This window comes from Aptenodytes forsteri, unplaced genomic scaffold (assembly GCF_000699145.1).
Source record: "Aptenodytes forsteri isolate BGI_AS27 unplaced genomic scaffold, ASM69914v1 Scaffold171, whole genome shotgun sequence".
In the NCBI taxonomy this organism is placed as follows: Eukaryota; Metazoa; Chordata; class Aves; order Sphenisciformes; family Spheniscidae; genus Aptenodytes; species Aptenodytes forsteri.
Window position 1 is genome coordinate 3,367,008 of NW_008794211.1, and position 24,752 is coordinate 3,391,759.

Here is a 24,752-nt window from a genome sequence, read left to right on the forward strand (position 1 = left end):
TGGAGATTCTCCTTGGCTCTCTTCTTGTCATTAATATATTTGTAAAAGCTTTTTTTGTTGTCTTTAACGACAGCAGCCAGATTGCGTTCTAGCTGGGCTTTTGCCTTTCTCATTTCTTCTCTGCACGACCATGGGCAAGGTACCAGCATTGGACAATGCCTTCTCTTATGTCCTGGAAGCAAAAACTGAAAAGATGGGCTCAAACGAGCAAGAAAAAACAGCCCCAGAAGAACTGGGGCATGCTGTAATGTCAAAGTAGCACTTTGAAATGGGGAGTTTAAAATACCAACATCGGAGGAAAAAACAGAAAATAAAACAGAAGCAAGGCAAAATTGACTGTATTTCAGTTTTACACTATTTTACGTTGTTCACATTTTAACAGTTCTTTCCAGTTTCCCCAAAGCCCTATAAAACCAAATAATTTGAATTCACAGAGTTGTACTGAAGACAGTCTTATTAATGCATCTTTGCACATTCCATAACAAAAGTTCAAAGTTGTATCATGTGCCCCTTCCATTAAGGGTAACAAGCTCTTTCTGAATTGAAGGTCAAAACTCATTATTCTGTAACACTTAGCTTCTTTAACCATCCCTGCTTTCATATACAGTTCAGGTCTGTCACGACCCCCTAGAGCTCGAAGACCTTCAAATCCTAATAGCTCGATAGAGTCTACTTTCCTTTTAGCTTGTTCCTGAAGGACCGGTGAAATTTAACACCAGTCTGACTTTCTAGCCATATGAATTTATGCTACATAAACACCAAAATAAAGCTTTACTACTCCCCTCTTCCCAAAGACCACCACTGATATTTCCCCCCGCCCCGCAGACTTTCTAACTCCCTCATGAGCTTCTAGCCTAAATCTCAGAATTTTCGAACCAAAGCCCCAGAGTACAACACTAATTGAAATTTCAACCATGAAGCCATGACCTGAAATAGTAAGATACAGCACAACATAACACTGCTTATAAATTAGTAATTGATGTGTAATTTTGGCTCTGGAGTGACTTAAATTTCTTAAGTGAGGCTGGAGAACAGAATAAACTGTAAGTTTGTTATATGCAATTACATATTTTGAAATATAGAATCATTCTTGCCTGTATGAACAGGGAGAGTATGCAGTAATTTAAAATATTTATTACATTTTCATTGCGCAAATCTGCCAACATTCACATGTATAACTGGTTTTATAACACAAAATATGAATTTAAAAAATAGCACCCCTACAGTAACACACCATTTTTGCCTGTAGAATTAATTGCTCTGCAATAACTATGAGATCCCATGAACTCCATTGGTATTCTCAGTAACATCTGTAACTAAAATATCCTGGTTTACTCTCAGAATTTCCTGACACTTAAAGTTTCATAAAATGGATTACAGACACTCTTAGATCAACTTCAAATGTATATAATATGTAGCGTTGCCTCAGCAAAAATACTATTTAAGCAATTTTTATTTTAAAATTAAATTGTGATGACCCTTGATTCCTCACTAATCATTTGATGAAGCACTGCAGTTTAATGGATGTTTTCATTAAAAGTTGAGGTACATTATTACTTCAACTTACATATTACGAAGAGATATTACTCTTTTATTAAAAAGATTCAATTGCCCAGGGGTAAGGCTGCTGGCTTATGTGGGGATTCTTGCTATTGAAGAACTTGCCTAGGAAGCAGCAATATTAATTCTCCATCACCCCTTTCGTTTACAAATTAGATGCTCTCAGCAAGGTGAAGATAACAGATGAGAAGACAACACAAAACGTTTTTAAAACATTCCATGAGATTTAGGAACACAGCTTCTGTGTACAATACCTGTATTATAACTGGTTTTGGTGCATTGCTAACTGCCTCCAAAACTTACAGTAATGGAAGCTACAAAGAAATGCAAAAATCAAAACAGAGCAAAACACTGAAGCAGACTTGAAAGAGCAGAAGAAAAAAAAGACACTAAGAACCAACACTTATATACATAGCAAGCTAAAACAATGCTGAATTATTAACAACAGCTATTTTTTGACTACAGGCTGAGCCTCTGTTACTCCCATGCTTGGCACTGAGAACTGCAGATACTGACGAGTTTGTTGCATTAACAGTCAGTCTCCTTGGTTTTGTTCATGCTTTGCAGAGTGCATCCTGCATGCCTCTGTACTTCCTGGAAGCTTTCAAGATTGTGCGCTTGCAAACTTCACAAAGCTAAGCCTGACACCATTGTTGTAGGCTCCCTTTATAGAAAATGGGCAGGAATAAGCACCTTTCGAATGCAGTTCACCCAATTATTTTGGATATCCTGTTCTGGGATGCTGTGAATTGCTTGCTGAGCAGTTTCACTCACACAGGTGTTTTTTTAAAAAAGCTAACCATCCAAGACCTCTCCAATGTATAGGGTCAGTTTATTTTCAGTTAATACCAATGAACAGAGCAGTTTTTCTCACAGTTACACCTGAATTTATCAATTGTTCTCCAGCATACTTACAATCCACCTACTTACAATACCCATCAGGCAAAGGATTTATTTTACTAAACGATAAAAATGTAGAGGTTGCCTTTTCCAACCTGAGTCTCTTGACTCAGGCATCAGAGACAGATGGACACACTTGGAGGCACTTGTAGGTACTGAAAGCAGGTGTGAAGAATTATCCTTGGTACTGCCCATTTCTCTTCAAAGATGACAGCGAACACCTTGATGACTACAATAGGTTACACACAATTCTTCAATAGCTAAATTTGGGCTAGAGGAATTATACTTCTTAACAAGGCCTAGAAAACTGAGCCTAACCATCTCTAGAAGAAATGGTCTAGTTCAACCTTTTAGAAATTTTCTTTTCCAAAAAACACTTTTATTTTGACAGCTTTCATTAGTAGCAAAGGCATGCCATTAACTCGGCACCTGCAACGTTGCTACGAACAACTTTTGAAATAGTTTCAGGAAAAAAAAAAAGGTTGAATCCTCACACCAAACATCTGTGCCACTAACCTTAATTACTTATGACAGTTCTGACCTTTCATTTCTGCAGCAGTAGCTACAGCATGTTAAGTGTCCAACTGTACAAACATGCTTTGACAGATGCAGGCTAAAATGTTGATGGAAAAGAACATGCCAAGCTAGAAGAGCTAGGTAGCCATAAGTCTTCAGCAGAAACTGCTGAGTTACTTGCTGTACAATGTGCTTGTGTGTCTACTCAACAAAGAATGAATATATTTTAATGGACTGTCAAAGCTTTAGCTGGAAAATAGACCTGGAAGGTCCTTTTGGTTTCTTTGGACATCACAGACAGCCATCATAAACTTCAGTGTCTCTGCAGATTAACAGGTATCCATGCTGATCTCTATTAAAATGACCCGTAACCACCACTCAAGGCTACTTATGGGTGGACTTGCAAACAAAGCATGAGCAATTTAGAGAATAAAACATGAATCATTCTGAAACATGTGAGTAAATGTTGATGAGCCCTCACAACATATGAAAAGGCGTATGTCTTCTTTGAGAGACCATCCTCAGTGACAGCCTGCCACGTTTAAGTTAATGGAAAAGCTCCAACCAATTTCAACAAGACAAGGATCTTATACCCCACATCCTCTCAGTATGAGACACACAAACGAGAGACAGAGTCGGGGCGGGGGCAAAGCTCTTCTGAAGCTGCAAACATCAGGAGCAACGCTTCCTTAAGTAACCTACAGGCTTCAGTCATCTGTGACTGATGCAGGTTTTCCATGGTAAACAGAATTAAACAGAGCCACAAAAGCCCTACCAGCGGAGCAGAATAAAACTTTCAGTCAGGGACGTGCAACTGGACCACCACCTTTCCCCATGTCCCCAGTGAGTGAGGGACTGTATCTGGCTTGGCCAGATCTTAGGGGGTGCTTTTTGTTGCTGGGAAACACTGGAGATAAGCCACATTCCAGGTTTGGGTTTTTTTTTTTTTTTTTTTAATACATTTCACAGTAGAAGCTTATCAATCTGGTCATTTGTGTTGCAGCCAATTTTCTCCTCTCTGCCACGCTTTGCACTAGCCGTCTCTGCAGGGTGCTTCCTCTGGGCTACACACAGAAGGTCACACAACTTCTCCTCAGAACAGTAACACAATCCTTCACATACACACTTCACACTTTGCACTCCCAAGTGTGTAAAGCTATGGGTACTCTGAAAAACACAAAACACCAACGGAGAGCACAAGCTTCCTGACGACCGAGATGAACATGAGGGATTACTCACACCCATGCACATCCTTTCACAGTAGAAGCTTATCAATCTGGTCATTTGTGTTGCAGCCAATTTTCTCCTCTCTGCCACGCTTTGCACTAGCCGTCTCTGCAGGGTGCTTCCTCTGGGCTACACACAGAAGGTCACACAACTTCTCCTCAGAACAGTAACACAATCCTTCACATACACACTTTGCAAGCAAAACTCCCAAGTGTGTAAAGCTATGGGTACTCTGAAAAACACCACAGGGTAACGGAGAGCACAAGCTTCCTGACGACCGAGATGAACATGAGGGATTACTCACACCCATGCACATCCTTGTCATTCAGGATCAACAATTTTGTGGTACTCATTCCAGACTTTCCCTCCTGGTTTCACTACAGTGCCAAAAGATAACTATTTATCTCGCAATGCATTTGACGATTCTGGGTGGTTGCTCAGTATATTGTCTCCACGCTGCATTTTCCACTGTATGCTACATTCAAAAGAATTAAATAAAATCTGAAAGAATGCCTGGGACTTTTTTTTACTTAATGCTGTACGTCAGGCGTGGATAGGACAGTGACCCAAAATCTGGCTTTAGAGCTTAAATTTGTAAAAACGCAGCTAGAAATCTTTGTCACACTGCTGGAGCATAACAACATTTTAGTTGCAGTAACTCCCCTCCCCAAACTCTTAAGCGTTTATAAATTAGCTAGCAGGTTAAAGGTATGAAGAAAAATACTATTTTTTCACTTGGAGTGCACATGCTAGCTGAGGGAAGGGAAGCATTTTACATGCACTGAGTTTACGTGTGCAGATGTGTACAAGGTACAGGAGCATTACTAGCTGTGCCCCTGCTTGTTAAATGGCCAACTGAGATTCAAGGAATTGTTCAAGATCATTCACCTCATCTATGACACATTCAGGAATAAGTCTTATTTCTTAGCTCTCCTTATTCAGGAGATCTATTCTGTTTTTCTTTTCATTGTCACAAGTACAGGGCTGGATATAACTGCTACTCTCAAGTTGCCCTGCTCCACTGGTATTGGGCACTTCTAGAGGGAGTCACAGTTCTCAGAATTAATTAACCTTCTAAAGACAGCAGAGTTATCCTATGCCTTAGAACTAGGGTCACAGTGTCTGTAATGATCAGTCTGCACTTACTGTTTCATAGCTGCCTTTTAACTAATTCAGCACACCCACTTGCAGGTATGTGGTCATTTAAACCACTTGTTCAACATTAGATGTGAATCTCTCCTATGGTTCTATTTTAGACTCCCTGAAAATTAAAAGTAACACTTTATAAACAAACTCCAAAGGGGGGGAAATGAGTCTCATCACACCCCAACATATTCTGAGGCCCCCCTTAAATTTAATTTTAAAATAGCTGTCATTTATTTCTTCCCCTCAGCTCACAGAGTAGAGATCTAAAATTACTTCAACTCTGTGTGAAATCCCTGCTGAGAGGTGTAAAATGAGGTGTGTGTACAACCTCATTGCAGGAATATGTCTGGTTTTTTTCCCCTGGATTTCCCAAATAAGTTCATCTATAAACAGTTTTGAAAACAAAAAGATCAAAGCCAATAAAAAGGTCTATCTTGAAGAATATGTTGGAGAAACCAAATGACATTCAGACTGCCTTGTAGGCATGTGTGTTTATTTCTTGGTTAGACTATATTAGCTGTAGCATCTTCCCTAAGAATATATTATGATACTTTGTAGAATTTATCTTTTTTGCCATTGATAGATGCTGGCAGAGCTTCATAATTCTTAATCCTGAATTTATTATTCATAAATAAATCTATTTCTATATCTGCATGGTGCACCTTTTATGAAACTGAATCTCAGTTAACACATAGAAATGAAGAAGGCTATGGCTACCAGGCAGATCACACCAGGGTAGGAGACTTTTGAGCTGAGTATCTATATATTCCAGTAAAAAACATTTGTGACCTAAAGCATCACTAACTATAATGTTTATAAAGAAATTCTAATACAGCTAATTACATCTGTGTAAAGAGTCACTCCCACACATATGTAAAATTGGACAAGCAGCAATACTCATTTACCCTTTGAATCACTGCTGTCCTAGCTTTTGCAGAAGGCGTTTCATTACATTGTCATCTCTGGATCACTCAAAATCAAATTCACTTGACTGCAAGGTTTTCAAGACAATGAATTATTAACTGCCTTCTGCTATAATTATGTCTTTCTAAACCAAATCTTGAAATTATTAAAACAACATGACATAGAGACTGGCTTGCTTGCTGACTTCATCAAGTGAACAAGCGGGTTTTTTATTTATTCAGGGCTACAACTTCCTGAACATGATAAACTCCTTTATCTTGGTGCTGAGGATACAAAACTAATTTGCAAGTGTCTGCCACAAAGAAGCAACTGAACAATTCAAACTTACTTTACTGTAGTGCTAAGATCTTAGTAGTACTTATAACTCATCTTCTTAGGGAGACTCTTTCATTTGTTAATTTAATCCAATTCCTTTACGTACCACTCCAAAAAGCTAGAGAGAGAAGTGGACATATGATTGCCTGCTCTGGCTTCACATTCAAATACAGTAGAAGCTTAATGATACACAATAGACTCCTGAAAGTCACTCTGATGGTTTTATATGACAGATTATGTTTGCCTTCAAGTGTTTAAGAGCTGAATGATGCCTGTTGTGTTTACAATCTGAAGGCCAGTGCCCTCAGCAAACCCATTTATCTGATCTTTCCGTTTTCTAAATGCAGTTCTTGTTATGTTTGTATAGTCAAGGCTGTCACGTATAATCCATTAAAGGAGCATTGCGTGCATTAAAATTTTTTTTGCATGTCCACAAACATGAACTCAGCACAACTTTGCCTTTAGAATGAAAACAAAATGGAGTTGAGCTAAATAGTGCAGCGTAGTGAAGAGCAGATGTGGCCTTTATCGTACTGGGAAGGAATATATAGTCAGTGCTTATACAGCCACTAGTCAAAGCTCCTTTGGCTGCCTAGACCACATCTCAGGTAAATCCACACGTGCTAACCACATTTCATGTCAATCACACGTTTCTGTCCCATCCTATTTGGACATTCGCCATCTCTAAGCCAATTCTTCAACTTGGTCCCACTTTATAAACTGCTGTTCCTCATAACTTAAGCATGGCTTCACAGGCTGTCAGCAAATTCACATGCAATCAGAAATTAGACTTGGAAGCAATTTTTCACTTACACCTATTATTTACTCTCTGCTTAGGACTTGAATCGTAGAATGGTTTGGGTTGGAAGGGACCTTTAAAGGCCATCTAGTCCAACCCCCCTTCAATGAGCAGGGACAAGGTAAAGGTACTTCATTTAAGATGCAGGTGGTTCCTGTTTCAGAGTTCACAATCTTAAGAAAAAGATATGTGTCCCACCAAGCTCTATTTTGCTACTTTTGTGTTTACCAAAGTTCTTGCAATACTGTAGACCCCCAGTCGTTTGCAACATCACTACAATTCTGGGCATACTCAGAGCCACCATTTATGTCAAACTGGTGACATACCTTGTCTAGGCTGTTGGCAGAAATCATGCAGGACACATTGTGAAATGCAGACAGAAATTAAGATTTTTTTAGGTGTCTTGAAAAGCAAGATCTTAAAAGGAATTTGAAAGAGTAGTCAAATAGGTTTGTTTTAGTGTGGGAAGACAGAAGTTACTGAATACACACACACACACACAGAGAATTCTACTCCTTCTACAAAGCAGCTCTTCACTGGAAAAGTAGCAAACATGAATGAATTTGTATAAAGATGGATTAATAAAAAAAATTAGAGTCTTTTTGAATAGCTATAGTTATTCTAGTCACATAAATCATAATTGTATTTTGCACTGTATGGAGAACGGACTACATAAATGTACACAAAGCATCTGTCAAAAACAGCTCAGAGGAGGTTTTTCTGTATTATCTGTAACTAAGTCTAAGTTTTAATTGAATTTTCCCAAAAATGATCGGATTAAAAAAATACACCTTTATTTCAATTATATTAAAACCAAAGATTTATGTTTTGAACTTGCTTTTATACTTAGAGAATTCCATGCCCTTCAACTTCCCTAAGGCCTTTTTTCAAGTGTTGTCTACTCCTTTTATCCCAGGAACAACAGAAAATCCTGTCTCAAACTCTGACCAACTCTGTTCACAGTGTGCTGCGCTACTGCCAGACTTGCTCTTTCCCTTCTTTCTGCTTACAAAGTCCCTCTTGCTGTAATCCCTGACTGTCTAGTAAACGTTTACTATGCTGACATGAAGCAGGAAAATACTTTCCCCTAATTTCCTACAAACACAGAACTAGAACAAGGACAGATGAAGCAACTTCACTATGGCCACAGAGAGAGAGAGAGAGAGAGAGAAATGGATCCTGGATCTCTCGAGTCTCAGCAAGTCTTTTAATCGCAAATCCTAAACAAAGTTTAAGCACAGGAAAAAAGTAAGAAGGTCTGTACAAGATCATTCAATAGACTAATTACTGAATTAATTTGAAAAAAGGAGAATAGGAAGTCTTTTACTTGACATGAACTCTTACCTAGAACATCTCTTTCATGTTCGGGGATGAGAACTTTCCATTTGGATTCCTCTGGGTCACTGAAGTCAATGTTGATTAACCGGTAATTTGGAGAATGGCAGTTTGTCTTGAAAGTGAATACTGTTCCTTCATTGGTGACATACTCATACTCAGCCTCAAAGTTATCTATCAGCTTCACCCATTGAAGAATTCCTGCAAGATAAAACATATAATGTAAATTCTTCACCTCCTGAAACAAAACCTTTTAACACCTGAGAGCAAGGTCTTCCTGACAATTGCTGTAGGCTCTTTCTTGAACAACGGCAGTGACCAGAAAAGGTACAGCTATGGAAAGGGCTGAATATGTACTAAGTATTAAGAACTTAAAAAGAATTCTCCAGATTAATAGGTTGCAGTGGAAAAATGCCAGTTCACGGACATGTTAACATACTGGTTTTGAGGAATTTCTAGCAAAATACACGCAGAATACTGACAGAACTATGTTGAGCGTTTCACCAGCTTTCCTAAGGGACTGCTGGAAAGCTCTGATGTTTGCTACAGAGGTGCTTCTACCACACTGACTGCCGTGGAGCCCACGCCACCAAGCACATCAGGTTCTTGCCAACAGAGCTCACAAGCCCCCACTTCTACAGACTTCTTGGAATGGGGAGTCACAGCTGAGTCAAAAGACTCTGCACTAAGCTTTCAAGCTCAATTTTATTTTTAATAGCTTTTTTTAAATTACTATTTAATTCTAAAATAAATTATTTTTATTTTTTTTTCTTTCTGCAAAAAAAGTTACTTGTTCTTGAAATGGGAAGTTTTCCATCCTCCTTAAAAGCCCGGAACTTCCCACAGAATAGAAATGATGCTATTTGAATGAGTACAATAAACTTCGATATCAGGAATTTCCCTGTTAATTCAGAAACAACATTTCTGAAGTGTTGTTCTGCAGAAGCTTGTCACCACCAAAGGACAACTACAGGCAGTTAGCTAAAATGTTAACTTCTGGATTTGCGAAGAATGAAATTGCATTTTCCCTATCAACCTTCTAGAATATCACACTCACTAATAGAAGTGCACTTCTCTCAAACATGAATTGCCTCAGTTTACTCACTCTGTACCACAGTCTTAGTATTGACTCAACCTGGAGTTGTGACTGAAAGACTCCACTACTTTTTATTCACATTTTGCTGTTTTGCAATAGGTTTAGAGGCTAGTAGAAAGAAAAAGCAGCAAGGCTAGATCAGATATGCAATATGCTTGCTATATCTACAAACCAACCTATCAACCAATCTTACTATTATAAGTACATTAGCTATGCTGAAAAATCAGAATCCTTATTGATACGTGAAATTAAAGCTTTTATATCTTAACATTTGGCACACTCTCTGCCTCCTTCCTAAAACTAAAGGTTAGGTCTTTGCTTTTAAGTATAAACAAATAAACTGTGCATAAATCTGTTCATGAAACTCTATAATATAATGTTTGCATCAATAAAACAGCTCATCAGCTTATTTTATAATATTAAAAGCTGAGCAGAATAATGGAAGTAGATCATAGCTGAGCTGTAATTACTGTAAGTTTAAAAAAAGAAAAGAATAATTGAGGAAGCAGTGAGATGGCTAAGGTCATTTTAAACCCATTAAATGTAACAAGAGAGTACAGCCAGGCCTAGTATATTCAGAAAGCTCCTATCTCTTAATTGTCATTTTGGTTTAAGGAAAACTTCCCTGTCTCTTCATGCAAAGTGACAGATTAGCCAATTAAATTCTACTTTTCATACTGCTGTAATACAAACTTTCCAGACAATCCAGCCAACTTAGTATCCTGTCTCTGAGTGAACCAATTGCATGTTAAGTCTTGATTTTCACTGAGGTCCAAAGTTTTGTCCTTCTCAAGAGATTTCACATCAAAGAAAAATCCTGCTAAGTCAATCCAGTTGCTCAGAGTTCTATAGAGAAAACCTGCTTTGATGCCCAGTAAAACAAAGAAACGCCAGCCTACAGTGAACTCTGATATATACCAGCGAAACTGGTTTAAGATCTCAAGTCACACGCACAAGCATTTTAGTAAATAAAAACTTAACTGCAGTATAACACCATAACAATATTGGAACATTTGTATTTTAGTATGACAGAATGAAACCATCCTACTACAGAAGAACTAGACTTCATAAAAAGGAATCCCCAGACTGTTGAAAAAAACCACTTTTTTTTTTGATGGTAAATGTGCACAATAACTATAGCCTCCATGACTGCAACAGAAGTTGGATTCCGTGAAGAAAAAGGACAATAATGTGACATTAGGGATTTACATTGCTGCCTTGCAACTCATTCATCCACTCCCAAATGAACAGCTAGCAAAACAGCGAGAGGGTTGATATTCTACAGGGATACGCTAAGTTGTTATAACAAAATCAAGAGCATTCATCTTGTTAAAGTGGATGTTATATAGTCCTTAGAAGACAAATATTACAGATGAATTACCTCTAAACCATTGTCTCACTGAAGTGGTTAAATACACCAATATCTAGTCTAAGTTAAAGAGGTGGTAACGAGGCAATTACAAGCAGTTGAAAGAGACCGTTACATCAGGTACATCGCTACTGTATAGAATGGGTGTTGTAGTTTTCCAGTGAGAGGAAGAAACCCTTTGCAATGAGACAGATATCAGACGTAAGAGGATGCATCTTTATGGCTGGGTTGCAGCTGATCCAGTTGTGGCCCGTGACTGAAAGGGATGTTCTAGCATTGCCTTAGATCAACCTGCTTAGCTCTCTCCTTTGGGCTAGGAATAACAACCTGGTGACCAGCGTGGCCAGTTCACTGGGCACTAATATGGCCGAAAACCGATTGGGGGTGGGGGAACCCATTTATCCCCAGGTCACGTCAGTGGCAGCACAAGGGAGGAGCAGGCCCATGTAGCTTACTACCGTGGTACTGCCCCCCTGCCGAGCGCTCTAGCCTTGCTGCCAAGTTGAGCTAACACCTAATCATCGCCATAGAGGAGTTTGTCCTTCATCACATTACTCCTAGCCTGCTGCTTCTGTTTTGCTCATGTGCCCCAGTAGTGAGCTGGTTCAATGAGTTAAATGACTTTAAAAAAAAAAAAAATTGTGCCACAAAATAAAGTTCTCTTTTGCTGCCTGAACCAGCTCACTGCTCGGGCAGAGGAGTGCCACTTACGTACAAGGCAGCCAGCACGCACAAGGCAGCAGCAGAGAGAGAGGCTGAAGAGGAGCAACAGCATTTTTCATTAGCAATGAGCCGTAAGATAAGCTTGACTGCAGCAAAACTGCACCCTCCCATTTCTCCCTCCTCCTCCATCAGCATGTCTCTACCTTCATGCTTGGTTTGGCATTTGCCTGAGTGAATAGTAAAGCTGATTAAATTAGCTAACCTAGAAGAAAACTAATCTCTTTCTATTTTACAGGTTTTTTTCCCGCGACAGATTAGCAAGTGCAATCACCTAACCACAGGGTCAGATGGGTGAAGACGCTGACTGACTCAACAGGAGGGGATGGTGTTAGGTAATCCCGGAGCATGAGGAGATAGATGGGACATCTCTCCTTTCCATGGCAGCAACTGCTTAATCTGCCTCTGCTTGTCTCACAAAACTGCTCCCTTCAGTACCCAAAAAGCCCAGGGGAATGGACAAGGCAGATTTTTATTAAAGACAGCACATTACACCAGGAGAAGAGTTTGCTTGAATGAACACAATTTGAAGTGTAGAGCATACCTTGTCAAAGATTCTGTCTTTCTGTAAGTGTCAGGAATACATCTACAAGTCTGTCTAGATAGAGAGACAGACATGCATTTCCAATTCAAACTCTGTGCAAGTAGATTAAGCACAACTCTTCTTCTTGTTCATGGCTTTCTTTTGTTTATATGCGTGACGACTGAGTACTAGGAAAGATATCTGCGTGCAGCTTTCACCTGACCTGAATTTAGGATGGATGATTTTGCAGTAACTGGTTAAACATTCAAAAGCATGGTGAACTATGTACCGAGGGCCTCAAGCAGTGCTCACTTCCTTACAGCACGGTTCTCTGTACATGTGGAACAGAGCACACTCTTACAGAAGCTGAATGAGCTGGGCTGAGCACTTACCTAAGCATCAGAAGAGGATGTTCCAGTGATTAGAGGTAAGCAAAAAAAGTGGTTTAGCATGCAGTGCAGACATGGGAAAATGTGCTTGATCATAGAGGACTCACATTATAACTTCTGGAAGAATAATAAAGATATCTATACACAATCTAGATGGGACAACACAAAGCCTCCCAAGTAACTTGTTGCAACACTAAGTCACATGCACCAGTTCCCAAGGGAGCCAAGAAAGTCAGTGAAGGTATCGACGAATATACAGACATAGTCAAAAAAGCAGATGCCTTACTTAAGCGCATATAGCTAAGGAAAGAGAGAGATGAACTATGTGGTTTCACTAAGACAACAGGCATCTGGAAAGGGCTCTGCAGGGGTGGATGACTGACAGTCTTCCCAGGAGCTAGACAAGATGCAGGAAACAGAGGTTCAAAATAGACCAGAAGTAATGATAAAAGGCCTAAACCATAGTTTTCATATAAAATGACCTATGAAAATACCTTATGCCTTACATTAGAGAAGAGATGAATACACAAGAGCATGATAAAATGTATAAAACAATGAATGATTGGGAGCTACGGTGCCCAGACCTTCTGTCAGAGCAAGGATGCTGGTCCTAGACAAGTCATAGACCACAGCCAGTTCTCCATTGTATGACTGAAAACTCACGTGATCAGCACATCCATTCTTACCAAATGGCCTGAGGTACATGCACACATCCCATCATATGACTGGATGGATACTCACTTGCTGGTTACATACCTCACCAAAAGTGAATGTGTGCACGGTGTCACGTGGCGTGCATGTATCTATCCAGTTATCGAAACAGGAGAGGGACTACAGAGTCTCAGAAAAAAGGAATGGTCTGTTGATCCCCCAAACAGTTCATGCAAACCAGTTTCTCCTCACCTCTGAAGCACTCCAGCAAAAAGGGCACCAAGGCCCATGAATGGGAGGTCGGTTATCATGATCTAGAGGCAGGTGAAGGATTCTTGCTTCAGTCTCAAACCCAGAACAAACAGCCTCTCAGTAACAAAAAGAACAGTACATCTCTAAGTTTTGACTTTAAAAAGCCCTCCAAATACAAAGCGAAGGATGGGCACTCAGTTCATTCTTCTTTAAAAGAAAGGAGGGGCAGGGGGAGGCAAAGAACTGGATCTTGATAGAGATTTGCAGGTTTAACCAGCAGGCCTGAGAACGTCTATCTTTGAGGACAGCCATTGAGAAGTAGCGTTTGTAGTCCAGGCTCCCTTATCCTTAACACCAGAGCCACTGAAGACTTCAGTTTAATCCACATAAGCATACAATGAGACAGATTATTATACACGGGAAAAGCATGAGGTTGAAGATCTTGACAGTTTACTGTATACTGCTGCTATAACCTAATCCTTTTCTCTGCCAGTCCTTCCACTAAAACACACTGCTGAAGAGCTATAGATGCTTTTACCTATATACTTTATACCAGTCAGTTATCCATGATCAAATAATTGCATTACAATAAGAACTGCAGGTGGAGGATTTATAACCTTTATTCAATGGACAATAAAGCCATGCCACACAACAGCAAATCATAATCCTACAGAGCTGGCCCTTCTGCAATGTTTAGGACAAAAGCAACGTAAGAGCGTACAGACAGAATTTTTAAACATCTGCAATGTTTAGGACAAAAGCAACATAAGAGCGTACAGACAGAATTTTTAAACAAAATTTTTGGATCCACAGAAGATCAAAAGGGAAATTATATCAGTAAGCATCACAGAGCAAGCCCTCAATCTTGTACTGGCCTCCGAACATAGCAAAACAGTCACTGGTCTTCTGAGAGCTCTCTGTGTGATGAAGCGGGTTTGTAGCTGAATGATGACAACTACAGGAAAAGGAAAAGCTAATTTGAACAAACTGATTATAACAGCAAGAATGATCACAGAAAGCCTGTTATCAACCTTCTTTCAGATGGAAAGGATAGAGTGCCTGAGAGTCACTGTTCATCAGTTCAAAAAATGTTCTCAATTCTTCCTTCCATATTTCATGTTTCATGGAAAGGCCAAACAATCCATTTGTGGCAAATAACCTCTCAACTGTGCCAGCTGGAGAGACAGGGCTTAGTGATCAGCTAATGGTAGGTTTTTTTATCTAATGTTGTGGAAGAAAGTTTTATGGTTAAGGTAAACACTCTCATTTGGCTTTTTTCATGTACTCTAGCAGCAAAAATTATCAGGTGAAAATATAAGTGTTAACCTCCGTAAATTTATATTCCATTCTAACTTGTCAATTATATTTTTTGTAAGACAGACAGTTTTTCTGGAAACGGGGGAGAACGTTCAGGAAGTGAACCAAGAGGTTTGGCTCATAACAATGGGACAGGCTTTCTACCCAGAAGAGCCACGCCAAATTTCATTATAGTACATGCATTAAGCAGGTAAACGTCTACTAGGAAAGATCACAATTTTTCAACTCTTAGATTTTACTCTGAATTGATTTTTCAGGGAGGCACTGGAAGATAAGCACATAATGTGTTTGTCTCTGAATCATAACTGGAATATTAAAAAGGTTTGAAAAAAAACAAACCAACTAACCCAGCCAGTTGTCTTCAGCCTTAACAACTAAGCCTCCAACTTAGCTACAGGTATGACTTCCTAAATTTAATTAATTTTGATAGCTGTTCATCAGTTATTTGGAATTCAGTTTACCTTTCATCTTAAAGATAATTTGCTCGATTATTTCGATAAAGAAGATTTTTTAAACAGACTGAAAATACAAATCAAACTAAAAATGCCTTTAAATCTAATCTGCTCACAGAAAAGCCTTAAAAATAATGTAATTTTGGTTTTGCAGTTCCATATATATAGAGAGTAACATCCACCTTGAGTATCTACATACAAAACTGTAACTTTAGAGCATATGGGGTTTATGTATGTTTTACACTAGAATTATAACACATCCACCTCCTAAACTTGAATGATCAATGCATTCAGTACTACCAGCATGGGAGACAGGAGAGAGAGAAACGTGCTGGTTTAGTTCAATACTTTGCTACTGACAGATTAATCAACACACGCATCTATACAAGAGCACATCCTAGTAGGACATAAGAGGACATAAACTTCACAGAATTAACACTTTCAGTTTCAAAAAACTGGACACTGCCAAAAAACCTTATAAAAGCAGAAGTCACAGTGCTTAATAATGCATTATTAAGCACTTTCAATTTATTTACTTACTTTCATTTTCTATGTTTTCCCCATTCATTTAAGAGTTAAAGTACACATTTTACTGAAAATTTTATAAACAGAAATGAATGTGTCTCTATGTTAGGTCTTAAATCCTGTGAAGATAAAAATCTTATTTTTAGTTAAGTCATCATACTGTTTCCTTCTTACCTCACTGTATTTTTAAGGTAAATTTTACAAAGTCTCTGTATCTACTCTTTGAACTCTGGGGGTTTTTTCATCTTTATTTCTAGAAGGAAATCAATAGTTCAACTCTACAATTTAGAACTCTGTTAGTAGATAATTTTTTCTTTTTCAGTCTCAGGAAAATGGGTTAAAATCACTCATTCCCTCATAATTTCTGCTTTTTATATGTTTCCCACTGAAGAGAAAGCTCTTACTCCCCAAATTTTATTTTCATAAAGAATCATCATCATCCTTTATAAATTCCATTTTCCAATATTAACTTATCTACATAGCCTGTAGTACATTTAAAATAGCTTAAAATTTATAATGCATGGGTGTACAAATATTTATACCTCTCTATATATGTGTACAGACATATATATACATGTCAAGTTTTGAACACCTTTGCTATAGCAGAGAAATATCTTTTGCTCTTGGACTGTCAATCACTAACTGAAAATTTCTTTCCCTTGCTAGTGGTACCTGGCAACCTCTTTCCATCGCCGCAAACCTTAATCACAGGATACATAATGCCTTCCATCACAATATATACCTCTATATATATGTGTACAGACATATATATACATGTCAAGTTTTGAACACCTTTGCTATAGCAGAGAAATATCTTTTGCTCTTGGACTGTCAATCACTAACTGAAAATTTCTTTCCCTTGCTAGTGGTACCTGGCAACCTCTTTCCATCGCCGCAAACCTTAATCACAGGATACATAATGCCTTCCATCACAGGGGAAAAAAAAACAACCCAAATCTCACGGTGCAATTTAAACTTTGTCTATTAGTCACATTTCCTTTTAGTATTCTCCCATTTATATTTTCTCTTTTCCTTTCTTAGATTTACCCTATACATTGTAACAGGCAACGTCCAACTACTGCATGTCACATGGCCATAATTCCCTACAATACTTATTGAATGTATTCTCCCTATATTTCTCATCATATCACAAAGCATCCTGTATCTCACACTGATGACTGCTGGATATTTAGATATAACAGAGAATCTGGTATTAGGCTGCTGTCATATTTCAGAGTATGTTGAAACAGTGAGTTTGCTTTAGGATAGCTACAGTACACAGCTTTCAAATAGTGGTGTGCAGCACCTTCTTGTGTGAAATGGGAGCAGAGAAGAGTAGATCATGGCTATACATTGATGCATTGTGCCCATCCCTCCAGTTTGTCTCAGCGACTCTATTCTGAAAGCACAAACGTACCCAAGAACCTCAGCGCTTAGGAGATTTCTACCAGCTAGTGTATCTCTAACTGAAATAGTTTTACTTCACCTGCAAACCCTGAGCCACCACAGATGTTAATCTCTTGCTTCCTACTTCCCCTGTCAGCAGCTGCATCAACTATGCATCTTCACTTGATTTGCACCTTCCAACTGCTGAAGACTTTTCTTCAAAAATACTCTGAAATTATGAGCCAGCTACCCAGTTCTATAGACATTACTCCTTCTGAAACCTCTGACTTTGCTCCACCAGCAGCTTTCTTAAAAAAGAAGCAAACAAAACAAATACCGCACCCCCTAACCAACCCAACTGCAAAACGTAAGAGGCTGACAGATCATGCTTGTGTTTAAATAGCTAGCTATTCCTCCCTACGTTTTATTCTCTGTATTTGGTATCTAGAGAAGAACTAGTTAGTCTAACGATTAACTAATTCAGTAACGTACCACACAGTTGGACACAAAAAAGTATTTTTAAGGAAAAGCACAGTGCTGTTTCCGATGTTTCCAATGTCAAAAACTTCTTTTTTTTAACCTCAGAATTTCTGCACTTGTTACTGTGGATGCCAAAGAGAGTTGAATTTCTTTTTTAAAATAATATGAAAAGTATTATCCCTACTATAAAATTTCACATCATTTGTCACCAAGAGACCTATGAGGACAGGAACCACAAGACGTTTAGGATGGCAACAGTTTATATAGTCACCATGCTTTTCTGGTGTCCCAGAATACTAACAAAAACAAAGAAGGGGGTAGTGGTGAATATGCTGACTGACAGAAGTTTATAACCTGCAAAAGTAAAAATTATGTTGACAGGCAGATGAAAGTTAATCTTTTATTTTTCACCACTGCTACTCGTACCAGTCATCAGCTTAATTGCACAAGGTTGCATGGTTGAGCGCGCAGTCACCATATAAAAAGTATCTTGAGTTTTCACGCAGAAGCACATTTTCATTGATGAATACTGGCTCACTAAAGCAAGTCAGATCTGTCAAACTTTTAAGAGACTTCCCAAATCCCTGAAAATCCACACACTCAAAGGCTTCCAAATTTCAAGTATCCTCTACGAGAGATTTTGAAAACTGGGCATTTACTCTGGAGTTGTCACAGTGCTAATCCACAACAGTATTTACATTCAACAGAAGACAGATAATCTCATGGTACACAGTGTGCTTCAAATTGGAAGAGACTGTTTCAAGGCCCCAGTGGTGTGTTCATAATGTATCCTGGGAAATGAATGACAGAGCACAGCCCTTCACTCAGACATCTACTTCCACATCAGAATCTAATTTCTTTTTGAATCATGCAATACTCAGCTTGCTCTCAAGATCTCGCTCTGAGCCAGGCAGCTACGCAAAAGAACTCAGGGTTTTTTTGCCTCTTTCTTCTTCACAGCCACAAATATTGTGTCTCACTCTGGAGGCTCCAAAGGCAAGAGACATTTTCAAACAATGTGGACTCTCTTTGAAAGTAGGATCTCTTAATCTCTTGGGACCTGACTTCACTTACGAACATCTGAGGGAGGGAATACTGGAGAGGAGATATTAAGATGTCCCTGAAAGGAATGCAAATTTGTTGTTTGTACTGAGATGGCTCCCAGTACCCCTCATCCTGCAGACGATGGATGATGGCTACTCAATGATCATAGAAAGTTAGTGTATTTGCAATTTAATAAATAAATAAATAGAAGGAGGCAATATTTATCCATTTGAGTTAAAAAGTTCAGACATGTCAAGATATATCAAAGATTAGCCCAGAAGTAAGAAATCAAGCACTTTTATGAGCAGAGATTTCTCCATCAGTTTCAAGGCTTCTATTTTACTTCCATTTGGATGATCACTCAAAAGATATGCTTTGTTTTGAGAAAGTTATAGCTTATGTCTTCATGCAGCATAACACAGGAACAGAAAAAGAGGAACCAAAGGTGATCTCTCTCACACCACACTTTCTTTAATATACACAAAGAAAAGCACAAATACATAATCTAAAAAATAACTTCATTGTGGATACTATTTATAAATGTAATGTCCAGTCAGACACTAGCAGCATGAAGACCACCTTGCTCAAATTAATAGCAAGCTATTTAATTTTATGGCTAATGATTTGCCTCCAATTAAAAAAAAATTACATTGAAAGCAAAACTCTTTGGAATTGGTATTTAAGGGGTATGAAACTGTTTTCTTAAAGTAAACACTCTATTGCTGAGGCTTCCACATATTTTCCAAGACTTAACTGATTTTTTCTCCCTATTTGTTAGGGAACTAGGATATAATGGCCTTGTTTCAATATTGATTTTTGAAAGTTTTTTTTTTTTAAGGTTACTTCAACCACAGAAAAGTCTTTCAAAAAAAGAAGAGTAGAGTATTCTCCCTTGCACCACATTCCACTTTCTAGCTGATGTCTACTGTCTCCTCACTATCCTTTTTCTCTTGTTCATTTTCATTACAAAGGTTTTGATTCACTTTTTCAGGCTACGCAGCACATACTGACTCATCCCTTTGAATGTTACTGTATATAGCACTGTTCATTGGTTGTTTTGGGTTTTTTTTTGTTTGTTTGTTCTTAAAGAGAGGCTTACAAATTGCAAGACTAAACTAAAACACAAAAGGCCAGATAAACCTATTTTCAACAGGAAGTGGACAAACATCACCTTTGTTTTTCTACCTGCCCTCAAGCCACATACATGCTTTCTTCAGTGTGGGGAAAAAAAGAACAGCCTTCTAAACAAAGGAACAAAATAAAAATTCTTATGGCTGATAACCGTGCTCTTAAATTCCTTCTTGCAACCTGTCTCTGCCAGTCTAGTGCAAAGCAGTTCCAGCTGACGATGACTAAGCAACCAGCAAGTTGTGAACTTCAGTTTTTGCTCAATTTTTATTGCATCTTTCCAAGCCAGTGGTTCTCAAATATTTTACACTAGCTCCTCTTCCCACATACGTGTCCTCCCACCACCTCCCACTGTTCCCACCAGACACAAACTGCCGATCTCCAAGCAGCCCAGTACCCAAGCATAAGAGCCCCTACCACTGTCCTATCTCCCCAAACTCCTTGTACCTCCAACTTCTACAGAGCTGTGTTTAGCTTCTAGCCAGTGCAATCCCTTCCAATCCAACAACCCAGGCTGTGCTTTCCAACTAGCCATCCCTCTCAACTTTTTGCATTCCAGAAGTCACAGCAGTCTTCCACAGTTTCTATCTGCCCAGAGGTTATAACAAGCTCCCCATGCTGCCTTATGTCCCCCCCATTTTTCCTCTGTTCTCATGCTTCAGCTCCCACAAGAAGAGGAAAGTGGGGCTCTGCCCAGAGCTCTGAGTCACTGACTCATAAATCAGCTCTATGGTGCTCACAGGAAGAGGGTCCTGATTTTTTTATTAGGCTTCCTAGCTGCTACCATAATACAAAATAAAGAAAAAGGTCAATATTAAGATCAACTTCAATCAGCCATATCATGTTTGTTTAAGTTCATAGCCAAGACTGATTAAAGAGCTTTCATTTATTTCTTGTTGCACACCAACAGATTTGTGCTAAATCCCCTCTTCCCTGCACCAAACCACACATTCAAAAGAATAAATAGTCAAGGCTGACAATCTAATCGAAAAGAAACAATCTCATTTCTCAAGAAAAGGGAAAACCAAAATTATTACCAGGCACAGAAACAGTGAGAGACATGCTACAGAAAAAGCACTGATTTTTTGTTTGGTTTTGGGGTTTTGGGGGAGTTTTTTTGTAAGGTTTACAACAAGGTTTGCTAATGTATAATTGCTTGATTACTGTGTATCCAGCTGTTTGGAAAATATGAGGCATTTTCAGGCATACCAAGAACAACAGTTAAGCAAAGTGATTAACGAGGGAAGTTTTCTGGTTTGACTGGTTCAACATACAAGCAAATGTCAGTGCTGTCTGTATTCTAGAAGACAAGTTTGGTAAAATAGCCACTAAAAAAATTGTGCCTTACAATGCTCAGCTACTGGGAAAACGCGTATTTGTGTTTTTTTAAAGAAAAAGCATTTTAGCATTAGATAATTTCATTCACTTAGATAATTTTTAAATGTTTGTTATAAAAGTCAAGGCTTGAAAATCCTACTTGCAGTTTGGCAAGACAAGTAGGGAAATCTGGAGTCTTGAATGAGGGATAACCTTCTGGACATGAACCCACAGTGCTGTCCTTCCTGACACAATGTACAACTGTTACACCTCTGCTACTGAAATTTCATAAAGCAAAATTGAACTGTATTAGCTGGCTCAGTGGCTGACAAAGAGTGGTGAAATCCTGACAAGAATACCATCATTTTAATTTTCCCTAATTTTTCTAAACCCCACCCCATAAGCAACAAAAGGGGCAAACTTGAAGGGGAAAAGCCCCCATATCCACAGCTACTTGAAGCAGAGTATAGCAAGGGAGTTCCCCCAAAAGCTTAAAGAACAGCCTAGCTGTCTTCTCCCAGTGGTGTCTTCTCCCAGTACTGTCTTGCCACAATATTGTGGATTATGACCACAGGTATCTAGTCTTGAGGAATGGAGTATTTGCAAAACACTTTGATATAAGATAATAAAACTTTTTTAAAAAGTGTATTTGGTTAAGTTAGTTGTAAACATAAAATTCCAATTGGTAAACCTGGTCATTTCTAACATGAAGAGTTTTGTGGTAAAAGCTAAGCCGCAAACTGGGTTAACCTGGTGGGATTCACAAGATGCATGTAGTAGTAGCGGAGTAGGGGAAACAATATCCCCCAAACCTCTTATCTTTTCAGACTAATTTAAAATTCTCATAAAAAATAGCTATGTATTTGTCATAAGTTACTTATCACAGTGATTTTCTATTCTAAAAAGGAGCATTCTTGGCGCAAATAGCTCACAGTAGCCCACTTAAAAACCTAGCAAACAACCTGAATATTTGAACAGGAAAATTACTCAGTCTGTATACAGTGAAGGGGGGGGGAAGGGAAGCATGAAAACATTTTAGCTAACCTGGGAAGCAGAAAAGATGCTCAGATGCTCCCTGTAATGTTCGTGGAAAGAAACAGAAACACTGCTGTGTAGATTATCTTCCAGGGGAAACAAACTGACAAGGATTATTACGGAAGATTGCACTGCAAATTCCATTAACCTATGGCTGTTGACAAAATATCATGAGTAATCACATAGAGTAAAGGGGGAAGGGCTATCTGACACAGTTAAAGTTTCAAGTGTAGAAATAAGCAAGTTAAATTTCTTAAACATTTAGAAATAGTCTATTCCCATTTATTAGATGTGATCTCCACTCAGAGTCAAGATCAGCTCCTGCCCAACACAGGGCAAGTTAATTTCCACTGGTCCACAGCCGCTGAAACATACCAAGAATCAACGAATGCACAAGATACAACTGCCCTCAGTACAGCAGAACTAATAAAATGTCATGCTTGCACAGAGTCTTTAATGATATCATTGTCTCCTCACTTGTAATTTAAAGGGAATACATGCCAAGAGAAGCCACAACTCATGCTGTGCAGGAAGTTAATGAAATGCATTAATTCAAGATTACTAAAGCAATAATAAAGTGGCAAATATTGGGCAAACCATGTTTCATAAAAAGATAACGTGAGAAAGTTAAGCCAGGGGTTCCCTCTAAAAAGCAATTTACTTTGGATTGGTTGACACCTAGAATACTGTACTGAAATGCACAGAAGTGACAGAGGTCCCAACAGATGATTTCCACAAGGAACATGTTTTCCCGAAGTACTTAAAATGTCACTTTTTAGATTCTGATTTGATTAAAATATATATAATATCTGCTAAGAAGCTCAGCTGAAGGCAAAGTATGCAGGGAATACAGAGTCTTATCCCAAGAGACAACATCCACAGTCAAAGCAAAGACATAGTATGTGTTCTCCATGCTATGCCATTACAGGAAAAACAGCACCTCCTTGCATACTTCATGATACCTCAGGGAGGTAGCTACCTATTGAACATGGAGTGCCTATATCCCATGTAGTTTCAACCTTGTCCCTCTCACCTCAACACTGCCTATTTCCTAATTTCAGTAGCTCAGTAGGCAGGTTATCACGCATCCTTTTCTGTGGTCCCTGTCTCTGAATTTTATAGAATGGAAATGTAGCTCAGGACTGCAGGTTCCATGGGGTAGCAAAGAATCTGAAAGATAAATATTGAAATATTTCAGTGTTGTAATGTCCAGATCATGTTACAGATCTATCCAATATGGGACAAAACATGGAAATATACATTATCTTCCTTCTTCGTAAGGCCCAGTATAGTAATCCTTCTTCACTAGCAAGATGACTGAAGATGACTTCCATTCTTGCAAATGGAAGCATCACATTCTCTGAAAAAATGAAAATTATTTAAAACAAAGATAACTAAAGGTAAGCAAGCTAAAACCTAAGTCAGGCACCTCGAAACAACAAGGCATTTTGATTTAGCATTACTGCCTGCCAGAAAACAAGACCAGTGGGGTAAAGAAAAGATTAAAGGAGCCACAAAAAAACCCAGCACCATCTGGGATGAGATACAGAGGAACACCTACAATATTATTCTTCTGCTTTGGAAAGTAAGGCATTGTTCCTACTACTTATAGATTGTTAGTAAAAAGGGCTGAACTTTTTATTTCATTCTGTTCTAGTTCTTGCTGATTCTTGTGGGACAATCTGAATCTTCCCTTTCAGCCTCTAAGATGGAAAAGCTGCAGGTTTACTTATTTATTTCTATTGTCTAGATATCCAGTAAAAACAGGATAGGTATGTAATTGAGCATAAATATGGAAAAAGTTCACAACTTAAGGAGGCAAAAAAGGTTTTACAGCTTTGTTTTTTCTACTTGGATATGCTTATCCGGTTGCATTAATCTTTTCAAAACAGTCAGAAACTAATGAATTTAATTTGAAATTAAAAAGGAGATCTTTTTCTTGCCATAAAAACATGTTACATGTAAATAAAAGTAAAAAGGGAAGACTATGCCTTCCTTCCATCTGCTAGGTGAAGACATATCTGAACTCCTGTAAGCCTATTATGGGCTATATTGTGTTGCTCAATAATTCCCACAGTAGCTGACTCATCCCTGAATTCACAGTCATCTTCTGAGTTCTGTCAGGCAGATATTTGATAAGTGTTTTTCATTTCCATGCATGAAACATACTGTTTCATTTTGCATTCCTGTTTCTTCTTTCTTTTTCCAAGATGGATTCCCCCCCCCTTTCAGACCAGCAAAATAAAACTTTACTCTGAGCAAGCAGGTCTCTTAACATATAGGTAAAAAAAATTTTCAGAAAAATTGTACCACGTTTCTAATTACACTGTTAGAAACAAATCCCAC

The 24,752-nt window shown here is 38.5% G+C and overlaps 1 protein-coding gene across 1 annotated transcript in view; it reads right to left on the reverse strand.

Moving 5' to 3' along the window:
• Positions 1 to 24,752, reverse strand: part of PREP (prolyl endopeptidase) — a 116,676-nt gene that overhangs the window by 51,365 nt on the left and 40,559 nt on the right. Inside the window, exon 7 of the mRNA XM_019473576.1 lies at positions 8,732 to 8,923. Within this exon, the coding sequence (XP_019329121.1) occupies positions 8,732 to 8,923 (192 nt within the window). The remainder of the gene's footprint in view (positions 1 to 8,731; positions 8,924 to 24,752) is intronic.